The sequence below is a fragment of the Mizuhopecten yessoensis genome, unplaced genomic scaffold (genome assembly GCF_002113885.1).
Source record: "Mizuhopecten yessoensis strain PY_sf001 unplaced genomic scaffold, ASM211388v2 scaffold10107, whole genome shotgun sequence".
NCBI lineage: Eukaryota > Metazoa > Mollusca > Bivalvia > Pectinida > Pectinidae > Mizuhopecten > Mizuhopecten yessoensis.
The window spans coordinates 384,687-397,984 of NW_018408382.1; the positions used below are offsets into that span (position 1 = coordinate 384,687).

At 36.9% G+C, this 13,298-nt stretch overlaps 1 protein-coding gene across 1 annotated transcript; it reads right to left on the reverse strand.

The window, feature by feature from the left end:
- Window positions 1-204: 204 nt before the first annotated feature.
- Window positions 205-12,708, reverse strand: LOC110459545 (dnaJ homolog subfamily C member 2-like). The gene is made up of 18 exons (XM_021511867.1): window positions 12,539-12,708; window positions 11,491-11,681; window positions 10,754-10,829; window positions 10,381-10,482; window positions 8,778-8,922; window positions 8,057-8,140; window positions 7,421-7,486; window positions 7,057-7,148; window positions 6,208-6,329; window positions 5,859-5,927; window positions 5,586-5,666; window positions 4,688-4,776; window positions 4,407-4,476; window positions 3,975-4,144; window positions 3,428-3,525; window positions 2,089-2,208; window positions 1,419-1,597; window positions 205-1,131 (listed from the first exon to the last, which is right to left on the reverse strand). Exons 1-18 carry the CDS (start codon window positions 12,594-12,596, stop codon window positions 1,069-1,071), a joined length of 1,875 nt encoding a protein of 624 aa, XP_021367542.1. The 5' UTR covers window positions 12,597-12,708; the 3' UTR covers window positions 205-1,068.
- Window positions 12,709-13,298: the final 590 nt, after the last annotated feature.

Below are 13,298 nucleotides of genomic sequence, written 5' to 3' on the forward strand. Positions count from 1 at the left end.
CAGCCAAATTGTATTTCTGATTGACCCGAAAAATAACAACACTTTGTCAGGACCATGAGGCGATCATTCCTACCAACTTTCAGTTCAATCGGCCCAGCAGAACTTGACTTTAAGTTTGAAATGTAAAATGTTAACGGACGACGGACGACGACGGACGAAAACGGATAGCAATAGGTCACTTGAGCTAAAGCTCAGGTGACCTAAAAAGTAACAGGCAATAAAGAGAACATTCTTCGTATCTTTATGAACAACAGTTAAATATTTTACTCACCGGGTGATTCTTTTTCGTTTTTTTTTGTCATTCATGCTACTCGCCTGTGAAAAGTGTCAAAATATTCGCCCCACTCATGAAATATAACTGTTATTCATTTAAGAACCCAGACGTTTCTTTTATTCAATAAACTTTTCAAATGGTTATAAATCAAAATCAAATCAACCATTATGAATAGGAGACAACCTCTACAAAACATCCTCATGATTATCTCAAAGTTGAAATTCACTCGTTTCCAACATATAGCTTTTTTAGTCAAGAGTTTAGCGTTTAGGTCTGAACAGTGTATTTCCTCTCCTCTTGGTATAGGCAAGATTAGGTTCATCAAGGTGACCTTGAGAAAAACACAAAGGTGTCTTTGCTCATAAATATAAATGTGTTGCCAAGGCCAGCTATAAATGATATTTGATATTTGTAGATTTCAAGAACATGCTATTACGTTCTCAGTCAATTATAACAAATATCCTTTGGAAAGTTTATCAGATCAGTGAGTCTGTCTCTTCGTCTTTAACAAACAAGTGCAGAACAATTTTCTGCAGGAACAGAAATCTTGGACAGAAAACATCAACCTTTCTGTAGTATCCACAATCTGTTCAGTACTGCACGTTTTTGTTCATTTGCAGCAACAAGTTCACATCATTAGCAGAAATTTGCATTAGATTTAATACAAATGTTTGGAAAATGTAAAAGATATGATATGAAATGGCCTGATAGCATGGTATTTGGTGACGTCTGACATCAGCTCCAGTCAGCTTACAGGGAATGGTGGGTCATTGAAATCTACATCACTGTCAAGGTCATTTCTTCTTGGCAGCAGCTTCTGTGGCAGCCTTCTTGGCTCTGATCAGTTCCACCAATTCCTGTGAGAATGAAGAAGAAAACTTCGGTTTTTGTATTCAGAACTTAACTGTCACAATGATAAGGTTTGTTTTCATTCACAAGGATGGCCATAAAAAAAAACCAATGTCACATCATGATCAGATATCGTTAACATTTGAAATGAATGGGGTCCAGGTTTCAAATCATAACATAGAACAGGTCAGTGCGAAATTTCTTTCTAAGCTGAAAATTACATAACGAGAATCATGGCAATTCAGTGTCCTGCTAGTGAGAATTAGCAAAAGAAAACATCCACTGCTAATTTTACCTTGTATCTCTTCATACAGTCCTTCTTGCTGCGAGCCGGGAGCACCGCGGCTATCTTTTCCCATCTCTCAGGTGTGCTGGCGGGAAAGGTTTTGAGGGACTGTTCCAGCAACTTCTGCTCTTCGGCAGTCCACGGGGCAGGGTTAGTGCCAGTCTCACGGATCTGTTGCTCCCCCACAGCTAACAAAACAGTTATACTTCAAAGTAATCTTGTGTCAATATTGTACTTAGGTTTAAATCATTGTTTCATTAGATGTAGATTGTTAAAGGAGAGTTATTCTTGAATTCAAACACATTGTATCTCACAAACAACTATTGATGAAGTCATCGATTCAGACAGGTCATTCATTCTGTGAAATTCTATTTTTAGTAACAGTAACCTTGACCTTAGACAGATTTTGTTTAATTTTAATCAAGTTTTTCTCCTTCCCTATTGCAACTCACATACTGGTTTTAAGTCTAACTTTGTATGATCAGTTGTTCTGTAGTTAGAATTCAGACAAGAAAATGTTCCTTTTCTTCAGTAATAATGCCCTTGACCTTTGACAAAATGTAAACGGATGGGCAGGTGTTGGGTGTGATTGCTATATCCTCCCCCTAATTCTTGTCTTGGGGGATAAAAGGAAACCTAGCCTAGCTGAGTCTGAGAGTAGCACCATCTTCACACTTACATTCAAACCGTTCACTTGTAACCCCTTCCTTTGGCTTGGCATTGTGAGCTGAAGGCTTGGCTGTTTGTTGCTCAAACTTTTCAAAGGCTTTTCTGTCTGCATCTTGCTTGAGGAATGCATCTGAAAGGCAATTCATCCAAATGTCAAACTCTGGGCTGTACCAACTCAAAAACATACTATGTGTGACTCTGTGGACTGTACCGACTCAAAAACATACTATGTGTGACTCTGTGGGCTGTACCAACTCAAAAACATACTATGTGTGAACTGACTGAATTCAGATCTTCTTTATGTCAAATTTTCAAGCAAATACAAATCACACAATCGCTTCACTGTGTTGTGGAGGACTCTTTTCGCTGCTTCAAGAAACAATTTTTTTCAGGATACCAGTACAAAAAGATAGTGAGCCATAAAACTGATCCTAAATAAATGAGTATATAAGTCAGTCAGTATACATACTGTAACTGTTATTTATATATTTCAATTCAACAGATCCTCAGGTCAAATGAAAGAATTGATAACAACATGTCTGATATATAATATAGTTACAAAGTTATAGGCAATAATGAATAATAATATTTCGAGGTTCTTATATACCGCTTTATCACAACCTAGTTCGTAGGTCGTCTCAAAGCGGTTCACAAATTATTATCCGTGGTTATAGGGCCTTCGCAACCAGCCACTATCTTTCTCAACTCCCTGTCGAGCATACAGCCGGTGCTGCCATTTCGGCGCTCACAGCTAGCATTCAACAATTCTAGCACTGCCCAACCACATACTCATTTACAGCTGAGTAGACTGGAACAAGCTGAGTAAAGTATATCTTGCTCAGGATACAACACAGTGCCTGCCGTTACTCAAAACTGCAACCCTTTGGTCGCGAGCCCGGCGTCCTACCACTAGACTACTATGCCTCCTAATGACAATAATTTGCTAAAATAAGAACACTTTTCAGTTGTCTCTGAAAAGTTGACAGAGAGTGGCACATAATATCTAAATTATAAGTGTCCATGATAAGGTTAAATTATCTTTGGCTTCTTATAAAAGGGCCGTATTTACGAGCACTTAGTCTGCTAAATGAGATGTGAAATAAAGTTTTCGCACTATGTCTAAGATTTAGTCCAGGTACATGATAAGAAACAGAATGAATTAGATAAGAATAGACAAAGAGGCTATGCATACATTTAAAAAGGAAAAACAAATGTCTAAATATTTCCGTTGACATTCCAGACTTGGTAAATTAAAATGCTATAAGGTAACTATGTTATGGTCCCCCTGTTTGTATAAACACCAAACAAATGGAACACAATATTACAATCTACATGGACTAGAACCCTACCATTTTTCTGTAAATTCTTTGCTTTTCCCAACACGTCTTTAGCTGTTTTGTTACTGGTCGTCACATGTTGTTTAATAAAACTTGCGATTACTTCCCATCTGTAAAGGAAAAAAATAAACTATAAAACCAGACACTGAAAAAAAATCTTCAGTTTTAATACATCAAGTCAAATCCTGCAATACCTGAAACACCTTAAAGTTGATATTTAAATTTTACCTTTTTTGGTCTGTATTGTAACAAGTTAGAGCTCTTCCTAAATGTCTAACTGTAATGAACCAATGAACTTTGTCACAATATTTCTGATGTAAGATTTGGTTTGCGTGTAGTTTATGTCCTATTAACAGCTATGGTAATTTAAGGACATGCCAGGTTTTGGTGGTGCAGGAAAATCAGGGTTGCTTGTAGGCCTTGAACCCATGACCCAAAGGTGAAGGTGAAGGTGCTACATAGACGGTCAGACATCTAAACCACTTGCGCCCCCCCCCCCCCAAATTTCTCAAATAACCAAGTAAATGAAACTGTTACAGAGTTACTGCCCCTGACTTACCTCTCTTTTGTTCCAGCTGGGAATAGGTTGACAGCTTTGATGAGGAACTGGACTTCCTCTTCCTTCCATTCCTTTATCCGGCTGTTTGTATTTTCACCGGATGCCTGGCGATGTATGGTCTCCAACTGTGCTTTCTTCTCCTCCTCACACTTCTGATTTAGTTCATCTACCTATAGTGGGTACCATTCAATTCATTCAATCAACAAATAAATACTGATCAATCAAGTAATCACTAAAATAATCAATAATCATGCAATCAATCAATTTAACAAGTTAGGGGGGGCCTGAGGCTAATCCTGATGCATCAAAAAACTTTTTTTGTCTGAACTGTTTTTAAGACTTGATCCAAAGATTGTGTACCCAGGCAATCCTCAGAGGAGTGTTTTCATCTCCTCATGACCAGCAATTATATCAAAAGTTGTAGATACTGACCTCTTTGTAGAAGGCTGCCCTGGCTTTATCCTGGTCTCTGCTGCCTAGCTCTTCATTGAGACTCTGTAACCTGTATACAAGTCATAAATTACTGTGGGTGAACCTTGAATGGCATATAACAACCTTAGTGAAAAAGGCAGTAAAATAGGTACTGGGCTAACTCCTGAAAGTAGCTGTATGAATAAAGGAATGTTTTACCATTATCTTTGCTTTCTATATTGACATTTTCATAAAAAAAAAAAAAAAAAGGTCACAGAAAGGACTTTTGACTGCAATCTTACTTGGTCAGAGAAAGGAGATCTGCTAGTCTATCAACATCAGCCATATTAGATACTCTGTCCTGTTCTGACGTGGCAAAATAATCCATATCCTGAAAAATAAAAGATTAAAATAAATATTCCAAGATCAAATATCAAACGGTAGCTGTTGACACTCAAGTATCAAAATATAACTTAGAAAAATCAAATTATCGAAAGAAGCTGCCAGATTTAACTTAAAGTAGGAGCTTTTTAGATATTATTAAATGAGACAATTACAATACAAAACAATGATTGTGGTGGTGACCCCGTGTTCGTACAAGACACACTATTTGATATGCTGTACAGGCATACAGTGGACAAGATTTGTCCCCAAAACCTGTATTTTGATACTTGAGGGAAAGATCAAAGGTCAAAGAGAAGTTGTTGTGTTTCCATTTTGGTGCATGACATAAAACAGTTACACCTATTCATAATGTAGATATACTGTGGCCATAATATGCTCAGGAAACTATATATTTCTGCATCTGAGAGCAAAGGTCAAAAGGTCAGAAGAGACCATTATAACCTTGATATTCAACACAGCATCTTCCAATTATATAAATGTAAATAAAGTCTGAAGTCTGGACACAATGTCTACAAATATTACAGTGGCCATGATATGTTCCCAGAACAAGGACACAAGCACCAGGTGATTTTATCAATACAACTGTCATACGTCAAATAGAAAGATAAAAGTAAAAAGACAAATATTTAACGTATATATCAAAATAGGAATTAAATATTAACATGTATTAAGGCAACAAAACATGCTTTATGAAAGATCACCAACACCTTGTTTTGTAACACTTTTACTGAACCTTGATAGATTGCCGTGGTTTGAGACAGTGATCAGTGACATTACAGCTGTCAACATACATACCTTCGCACAGGTACGTAGTGCTTTCCTTTCTTTTTTAAAGATTTTCTTCTGTGCCTCCTTTTCTTTTTTTGCTGCTGCAGCCTGAAGTAAAAAACAAATATAGACTGAACAAATCTGATATAAACACGACAAAACTTATCCAAATTCCAACAAAATTAACCTGAATTCCTTAAATTGTGCTAATGAAATCTGACGGATTTTAGTTCTTTACACTATCATATCTAGCTCTGTACGGTTGTAACGATGCATATTAACTAGGTGTTCATGCTCTACCTGTGCCTTCGCTTCTTCCTCTTCTTTTTCTTTCTTTTTCCTTTCTTCCTCCAGTGCTTCCTGCTTTATCTATCATCAAAATAAGTTATTACAGCATCAGTCATATTTAAGATTAAACCTGATTCTGATACTTCAATTTAAATGTGTATTATTACGACCAATAAATTACTGGCCCCCAACTTACAGAATCTCATAATAATCTTTCTCTTGGTAATAATTTGATGAATATCTAAATTAACATTCATCGGACACCGTATTTGGAGTGGGAAACCACTACAACAGGGTTTGCCTGTCGTCAGATCATTTTGTTTTACAGTAATAAAATCTCTAGAATAGAACCAATACTAACCCTCACTTCCTCTTCTGCTTTCTGTCTAGCAGCCTCCTGTTTAGCCCGTTTCTGAGCTAATTTTTTCTCTTTTTCTTCGTCTCTAAATCTTTGTATTCTGGGATCACAGGCATAGGCATTATCTGAAACCACATTTTGTTAAATATCTTAGTTTTTGGATCTTTAAAATGTTATCCAACAGTATTAAGACCAACTGAACATAAATTATTCTCTAGCCAAAAGAGCAACTAAACTAAGACATATTCTTTAGACAACAGACCAACTAGAGACGTATTATCGAAACAACAGGCCAACTAGAGGTTTATTTCTGTAGCAGACAGGCCAACTAGAGGTTTATTTCTGTAGCAGACAGGCCAACTAGAGGTTTATTTCTGTAGCAGACAGGCCAACTAGAGGTTTATTTCTGTAGCAGACAGGCCAACTAGAGGTTTATTTCTGTAGCAGACAGGCCAACTAGAGGTTTATTTCTGTAGCAGACAGGCCAACTAGAGGTTTATTTCTGTAGCAGACAGGCCAACTAGAGGTTTATTTCTGTAGCAGACAGGCCAACTAGAGGTTTATTTCTGTAGCAGACAGGCCAACTAGAGGTTTATTTCTGTAGCAGACAGGCCAACTAGAGGTTTATTTCTGTAGCAGACAGGCCAACTAGAGGTTTATTTCTGTAGCAGACAGGCCAACTAGAGGTTTATTTCTGTAGCAGACAGGCCAACTAGAGGCATGTTTCTCTAGAAGTCAGGCTAACTTTTAACAGACCAATTAGAAGCATTAACCTTTAGACAACAGCCCAACTAGAGGCATATTCTCCAGCTAGCAGACTTAATAAAAGGGCATGTTCTCTAGCCAACAGACCTACTAATAGGCGTATCCGTGCACTCTCCTCCTTTTTCTTCTTTAATCTGGCAACTTTGTTCTGTTTTTCTATCCATCTTCTTTCTTCTCGACTGTAACAGTAAGATTAACACGCCCTGAAACTGTCCTTATGTTACTAACAAACATCCGCCACATTCTACAGTACCAGGTAATGGCAGGCAGAATATCAGTGGTATCGTCCTGATTTATATAGTCTTATTTAAACTACAGGCAACTGTAAATTCCTGTTACAACTTAAATCGGGATAATGAATTTTAAGTTCTTTCTGGAACACAAATGGTTTTGAGACATGTAAGATTTACACAACAAATATACTGAACAATTTCACATCAGTAAAACTTACTTCTCTCCCTTCTCCTTTTCCTCTTCATCTAGATACGAGTATTCTCGCCAGGAATCAAAATCATACCTTCAATAAAAAAAAAAGGCTTATATTTCTGTTTGAATATTTTTAAGGTTGACAAAAGAGTTGAAAGCAATTGATCTTTATAATAAGTATTAGATATTCAGCTAATACAGTTGTTAACCCTTTAACCACTGTAGACCATGATGGACTCACCCAGATAAATGTATGGTATAGCCTACTAAAGTTACTTAGGGGTGAAAGGGTTAACTGCTATATACAATTATTCTAACACCTCAAAATCTAAGATTATCTTCTTCCATGTTATTTCATTGGTGGAACCTGGAATACTCAATAGATTTCCTGATGGAAAATCCATTTTGTCAAACAGTTACCTGAACTTGGATGATTTTAACTTAATTTAATTAAAGGTCATTCAAGGGAAATAAATCCTTTAGCGTATATCATTACTAAGCAAAACATCTTACTGCCAATTTTGGTTTGCAGAATTTCATACATTTTAAAATTATCCACATCAAACTGCAGCATATATAGATATCCTTGATGGCAAATACATTTACTTAACATACTCCCCCCGCGGTGTTAAATACATTATACTGTATGAGATTAGCTTACCAAAAGGAATAAAAGTTGTTCACGTTGTCTATTGTATCATTTTCACCTCCCAGCATTGGCACTTTCCTTTTTTTATTACTCCATCTGCAACACAGAAAAAATTATAATGCTCTGTAACCTCTGTTTGTATTGCTCAGGAACCAAATGTTATAATGTTCTTTGTGAATCAAGGTCAGATTCATTGATACATATCTTCAATAAGATTTGTCAGTTTGATAGTAAGTATGTATCAAGGTTTTATTTCATACATAAACTAGAAAATGTCTGTAAGACATAGTCATTGTACAGGTAAACAATACAAATCACTCACTCAGTCATAACTTGACAAAGGACACATTTGATACCATTGCATACAGAGAAAAACCTGACACATATCAATTTTATTTAATTATTAAAAAGGTGAAGTTATGTTAGCTTTAAATTGCAAGTCAAGCCAATCACAAGTTTGAAAGTTTCAAACGAGAGAGACAAAGAACCATAGCTTTGTGGTCATCTCCTCTAGCAGGAAATTCACACTGTGTGCGAACTTCCTGTTTTCAAATATTGATTTGACATATGGTGAGGACCATTTAATCCCTCATGAAGGGCTCAGCCCGGAAGTTTGGATCAAAAGTGACTGTTGATGTTTATCAAATACGTTCCTGGAACATTGTGAAAGACATTTAGTAACTTATCGATTTCCATAAAACAAAGAGTTTTCAACCACAGCAAGCTCACACACCTTGCATTTCTTTCAAAAACTGGTCCAAATGAAGAAAAGAAATTGTCTTTGGTCTGCTGGTTAAGGCTGGGTGTACTGTCATCAAACTCAGGGTCCACACTGTCGTATGATCTTCTCTTGGTCCGAGGTCCCAGTACTTCATAGGCTGAAAAGTCCAACAGTGGAAAAACACATGTTCAAACAGTGAAAAAAAGTAATGCAAGCTGTTTACCAGTTCTAATTAAGATTTGGAAATTGTATTTCCTTTACAAAAGGAAGGAATTGTAAGCAATACCTAGTCCCCCACCTCTGACAAAAGTTTGGAATGATATTGTATAACAGACACAAAGGACCATAACTTGATATATAGCAATATTAAAATACAAAACTTGAGCTAGAAGAGTATAGGAGATATTCCCCAGAATAACTAAGGCTTGGAAGACAAAAGGCCATAACTGGGTATAAGCATACCGCACTCTGCCACCCCAAAAGGTACTTACTCACAAGTTTGACAATTATAGGTGACAGAGTATAAGTGATATATTCTCGACAAAGTGAAAATCTACAGTTCCCTCAGGTAGTACCTATGGAAGACAAACATGTTTGTGAGTTAATTTATTGAACAGACAAAATTCTGTGTTTGCATTTAGGTCTGGCAGCACACAATTCTATGTAACCCTTTATAATCTTGACACCTTAAAAACCAGTCCTTCAACTAGGTCCCACTGTATACATTTCTTTGTAACCCTGTATAATATGGACACCTGTACAAACCAGGCCTTCAACTAGGTCCCACTCTATACCTATGTAACCCTGTATAATCTGTACACCTGTATAAACCAGTCCTTCAACTAGGCCCCACTGTATACATTTCTATGTAACCCTTTATAATCTGGACACCTGTACAAACCAGGCCTTCAACTAGGTCCCACTCTATACCTATGTAGCCCTGTATAATCTGGACACCTGTACGAACTAGTCCTTCACCTAGGTCCCACTGTATACATTTCTTTGTAACCCTGTATAATCTGGACACCTGTATAAACCAGACATTCAACTAGGTCACACTGTATACATTTCTTTGTAACCCTGTATAATCTGGACACCTGTATAAACCAGACATTCAACTAGGCCCTACTGTATACATTTCTATGTAACCCTTTTTAATCTGGACACCTGTACAAACCAGGCCTTCAACTAGGTCCCATGTATATATTTCTTAATAAACCTGTATAATCTGGACACCTGTATAAACCAGACCTTCACATTTTATCGGTGTGAGATTTCCTTATCTCACCCTAGGGTTGAGACGGGGGGACTCCCCTCTTCATAACAAAAGCATGACGTCACTTCAACAATACGATGACGTCACATCAACAATCCATCAACATCACGTCAACCCTGAATTATGCGTATGATACACAATGGGAGAACAGGGTAAGAGAAAAAGAATCATTCACCCCCTTGTGAGTGAGATAAGGGAATCTCAACCCTCGGGGAAAGATACTTCAGTTGCCAAACACTCGTCATAGTCTCGTGTTTGGCAACTTAAGAATCTTCCCCCTCAGGTTGAGATTCCCCTATTTCACCCACAAGGGGCTGAAAGATTCTATTAATCACATACCTCGTGTTATACATGTGAAGTAGTCGTCCTCTCCTTCACCTTTCACCACTACCCCCCGCGCTCGTCGCTTGTCTGGGTGGTGTTTTAACACCTTGTTTTTGTCTACAACACAACAATGGTCAGATTCAAGACATTTTCATCCGTTTTTGATACATCACAAATAATACAATCATGAACATGCAAAACTATTCTTCTTGAATATTAAAGCTTTCTGCAGCTATGTTATAATGTAGATTATTTAACATGTTATATTGTTTGGGGTGTGGGCTTGTTTGAATGCTTTTTAAAGGAGAATTATTTACAAAATATAAAAAATAGCCTGGAACTTCTGGAAGTCATAACTGGATACAAGCTAAGTAGTCAATATACTTACACGCTTTCTTTATCTGGTTTTCTGAGGCTCTATATCTTAATTTCTTCAAACCTAATACTGCATAGTGATCTTGGTTCTGAAAGAAGAAACAACATTTACGAATAAAGCAAATCTGCAGGTATTTTTTTCTTATTAAACTCCAGTGCTGCATTGAATTCATTATGAGCAATGATTACTCTTCCTTTCTGTGTTTTAGTAACAATAACTCATTCACCCCTGAAGACACATTTGAACTCTTCCAATTCAAAGGTTGGAATTGTTCATTATGAAATTTCAGGGGTGAATGAGTTAAGAATATTTTCACACAGTTTTTAGCAGACTTATTTTATAGTTTATAGCTACTAATACACTTTTTGATAACACTCTGATCCACTGTTACAGCGATTAGGCCAAAATGTAATGAAATATTTTTCATTCAGACATCACAATCACAACGATGTCCATACGTCCATAGAGGACAGAGATTTCTCACAAATGAGTAAATAATATGCATTTACATTAATGGTGACTAGAGAATTATATTAAGTGCTCCGATGCAAGCTAAAAGAGCCATGGCAGTTTCTTCCCACGTTACGACCCCCACCCCACTAAGCCTTATGCACTTACATCTGGGCCAAAAAAAGTGATTGATAGAAGGCTAGAAGGAATAACTTGTTTCATGTATTTTGTAAACTAATGAAAGCTCTTTTTTACATAGACATATAAATCCAAACACTGTCAATTTGGTAATTAATCACCTTCCACTCCCTGGGGTCTAACCCTAACAGCAGAGCATCATCACCATCATCATCCATGCCCTTGTCATCGTCACTTTCGTCAGAGCTGGAGCTTTCCAGGGAGTGATGAGACAGTGAATGTTTGTGATGTCTCCGTGCACACAGTGCCTCGTACCATCGACCAACTGGTTCTATCTGGAACACTGTTGGCACTGAAAAACAAAACAAAACCTGTATAATGAGGAAACATTTTGCCCTGATTTACAATCCTGATGGTGATTTCATATACATCAACAACAGTTTATCCCTTAAGAGTAGAATATTCTGATCAAGGCTGACTGTTTCCCAGTTCTGTTTTATTTGTAGCTGAATATGATTCAGTATTGCCAGAAAATAGGTTGCTCATGATCAATTGTTTACAGAGAGTGTGTCAAGAGTTAGGAGGTCCTGGGTTCGAGTCCCAGACTGGCTGTGTATTTTTCTCTCCTGTTACACATCCAACAAGATTTGATTGCATGTGACCAACCCTTGTTTCACTGGGTGTATGCCTGGCAAGGAGATTCCCAACCCTGGGTTATAAATAGAGAATGTTGTCTTTGGGAGAGAGGATTTAGAAAAAAATTGAGGGAGGAACGTACAGTGGCCGACTGAAAGGACTAGTTACTAGGTACCTCAATGGGTAATTTAGTGTCTGTCTAGAGTTTGGAGGTCCCAGGCTAGAACCCCAGTCCTACAGATAATATATTACTTCTTCCCCATTAAACATACAACCGCATTTTGTTTTTATCTTTCACAAAAATGTGTAATGTTTCCAACATAAATCTTTTACTTGGCAAACATGAATTCGTGTTTTACCTTTAATGTCACTGATCATTTTATCAATCTCATGACATGTTTATTTTGTACTTTAGAGTAATAACTAGTTTTTGCGTTTCTCCATGCTTGACCATAGGTGGAACAGTCAGGTTCAAACAAAATCAGCGCATTATGCATGTTGACTGTATCGACTTTCGAAATGGTAAAAATAAGGAAGGAATCAAAAAGCCGGTAACTAGGATAAGTTGTTTACCCGATATTTTCCCCAAAATTTCCGTCGTCTGGCCCTCCGTGGCCTCCGGTAGAATCATCTTTATGGAAGAGTCCTTTCCCAGGTGTGTGCGATTGTCACTGTTGTCACAAGATATCACAGAAACTTATTGCGATTTAGCACATGTACATGTGTTGCTCATGTTGAGAATAGAGTGTACTATACACACGCTATGGTAGTTTTGTTCAAAAGGTCATGTACCGAATGTAGCTATCAAATCGCACTAACTCATATTTTACGTGTATTTTTCTTATCGAAATATATCTTCATAAAATTTGACTTTTTAAATCAAAGTCAAACTTTTTAATCAGCTTGTGGCGGATATTTTCAAATCTCCAAATTTATAGTAGTGTTGGTACCGTCGGTCATTACACGGAATTATATATAGTCCGTGGTCATAGTAACCTTGCACAACAGTCATTTGACGTTATCTAAGAAATTAACAGGTCAAAATAAACAGATAAGGAGATCTTTTTGCAACTCATTATAACAATTAAAAACTATATGCAGCATCGGAAAAATATATTTCTGACTATTTATGTCGTTTTTATAGATTTTTGTTGTGTTTGTTTTTTTGGTACGAAAAAAGAATATATCACAATATTAAAATTTAACAAGAAAAACACATTACGAAGGAAAGTTAAATATTTTTGGTGTGTGTTGAAATGGGAAATGTATACCGTACTTTACTTCACTAGCAGAGGGAATAAGACATAAGACAATGTGCTCCAATCAGCTTACA

Bases quoted from the DNA above. Each gene is read 5' to 3' on its own strand.
- LOC110459545 (XM_021511867.1), bottom strand. From the start codon at position 12,596: ATGATTCTACCGGAGGCCACGGAGGGCCAGACGACGGAAATTTTGGGG. The intron at 11,682-12,538 runs GTAAACAACTTA...TTTGTTTTTCAG, and splicing joins AATTTTGGGGAAAATATCGG to TGCCAACAGTGTTCCAGATA. The intron at 2,209-3,427 runs GTAGGGTTCTAG...ATTGCCTTTCAG, and splicing joins AAAGAATTTACAGAAAAATG to ATGCATTCCTCAAGCAAGAT.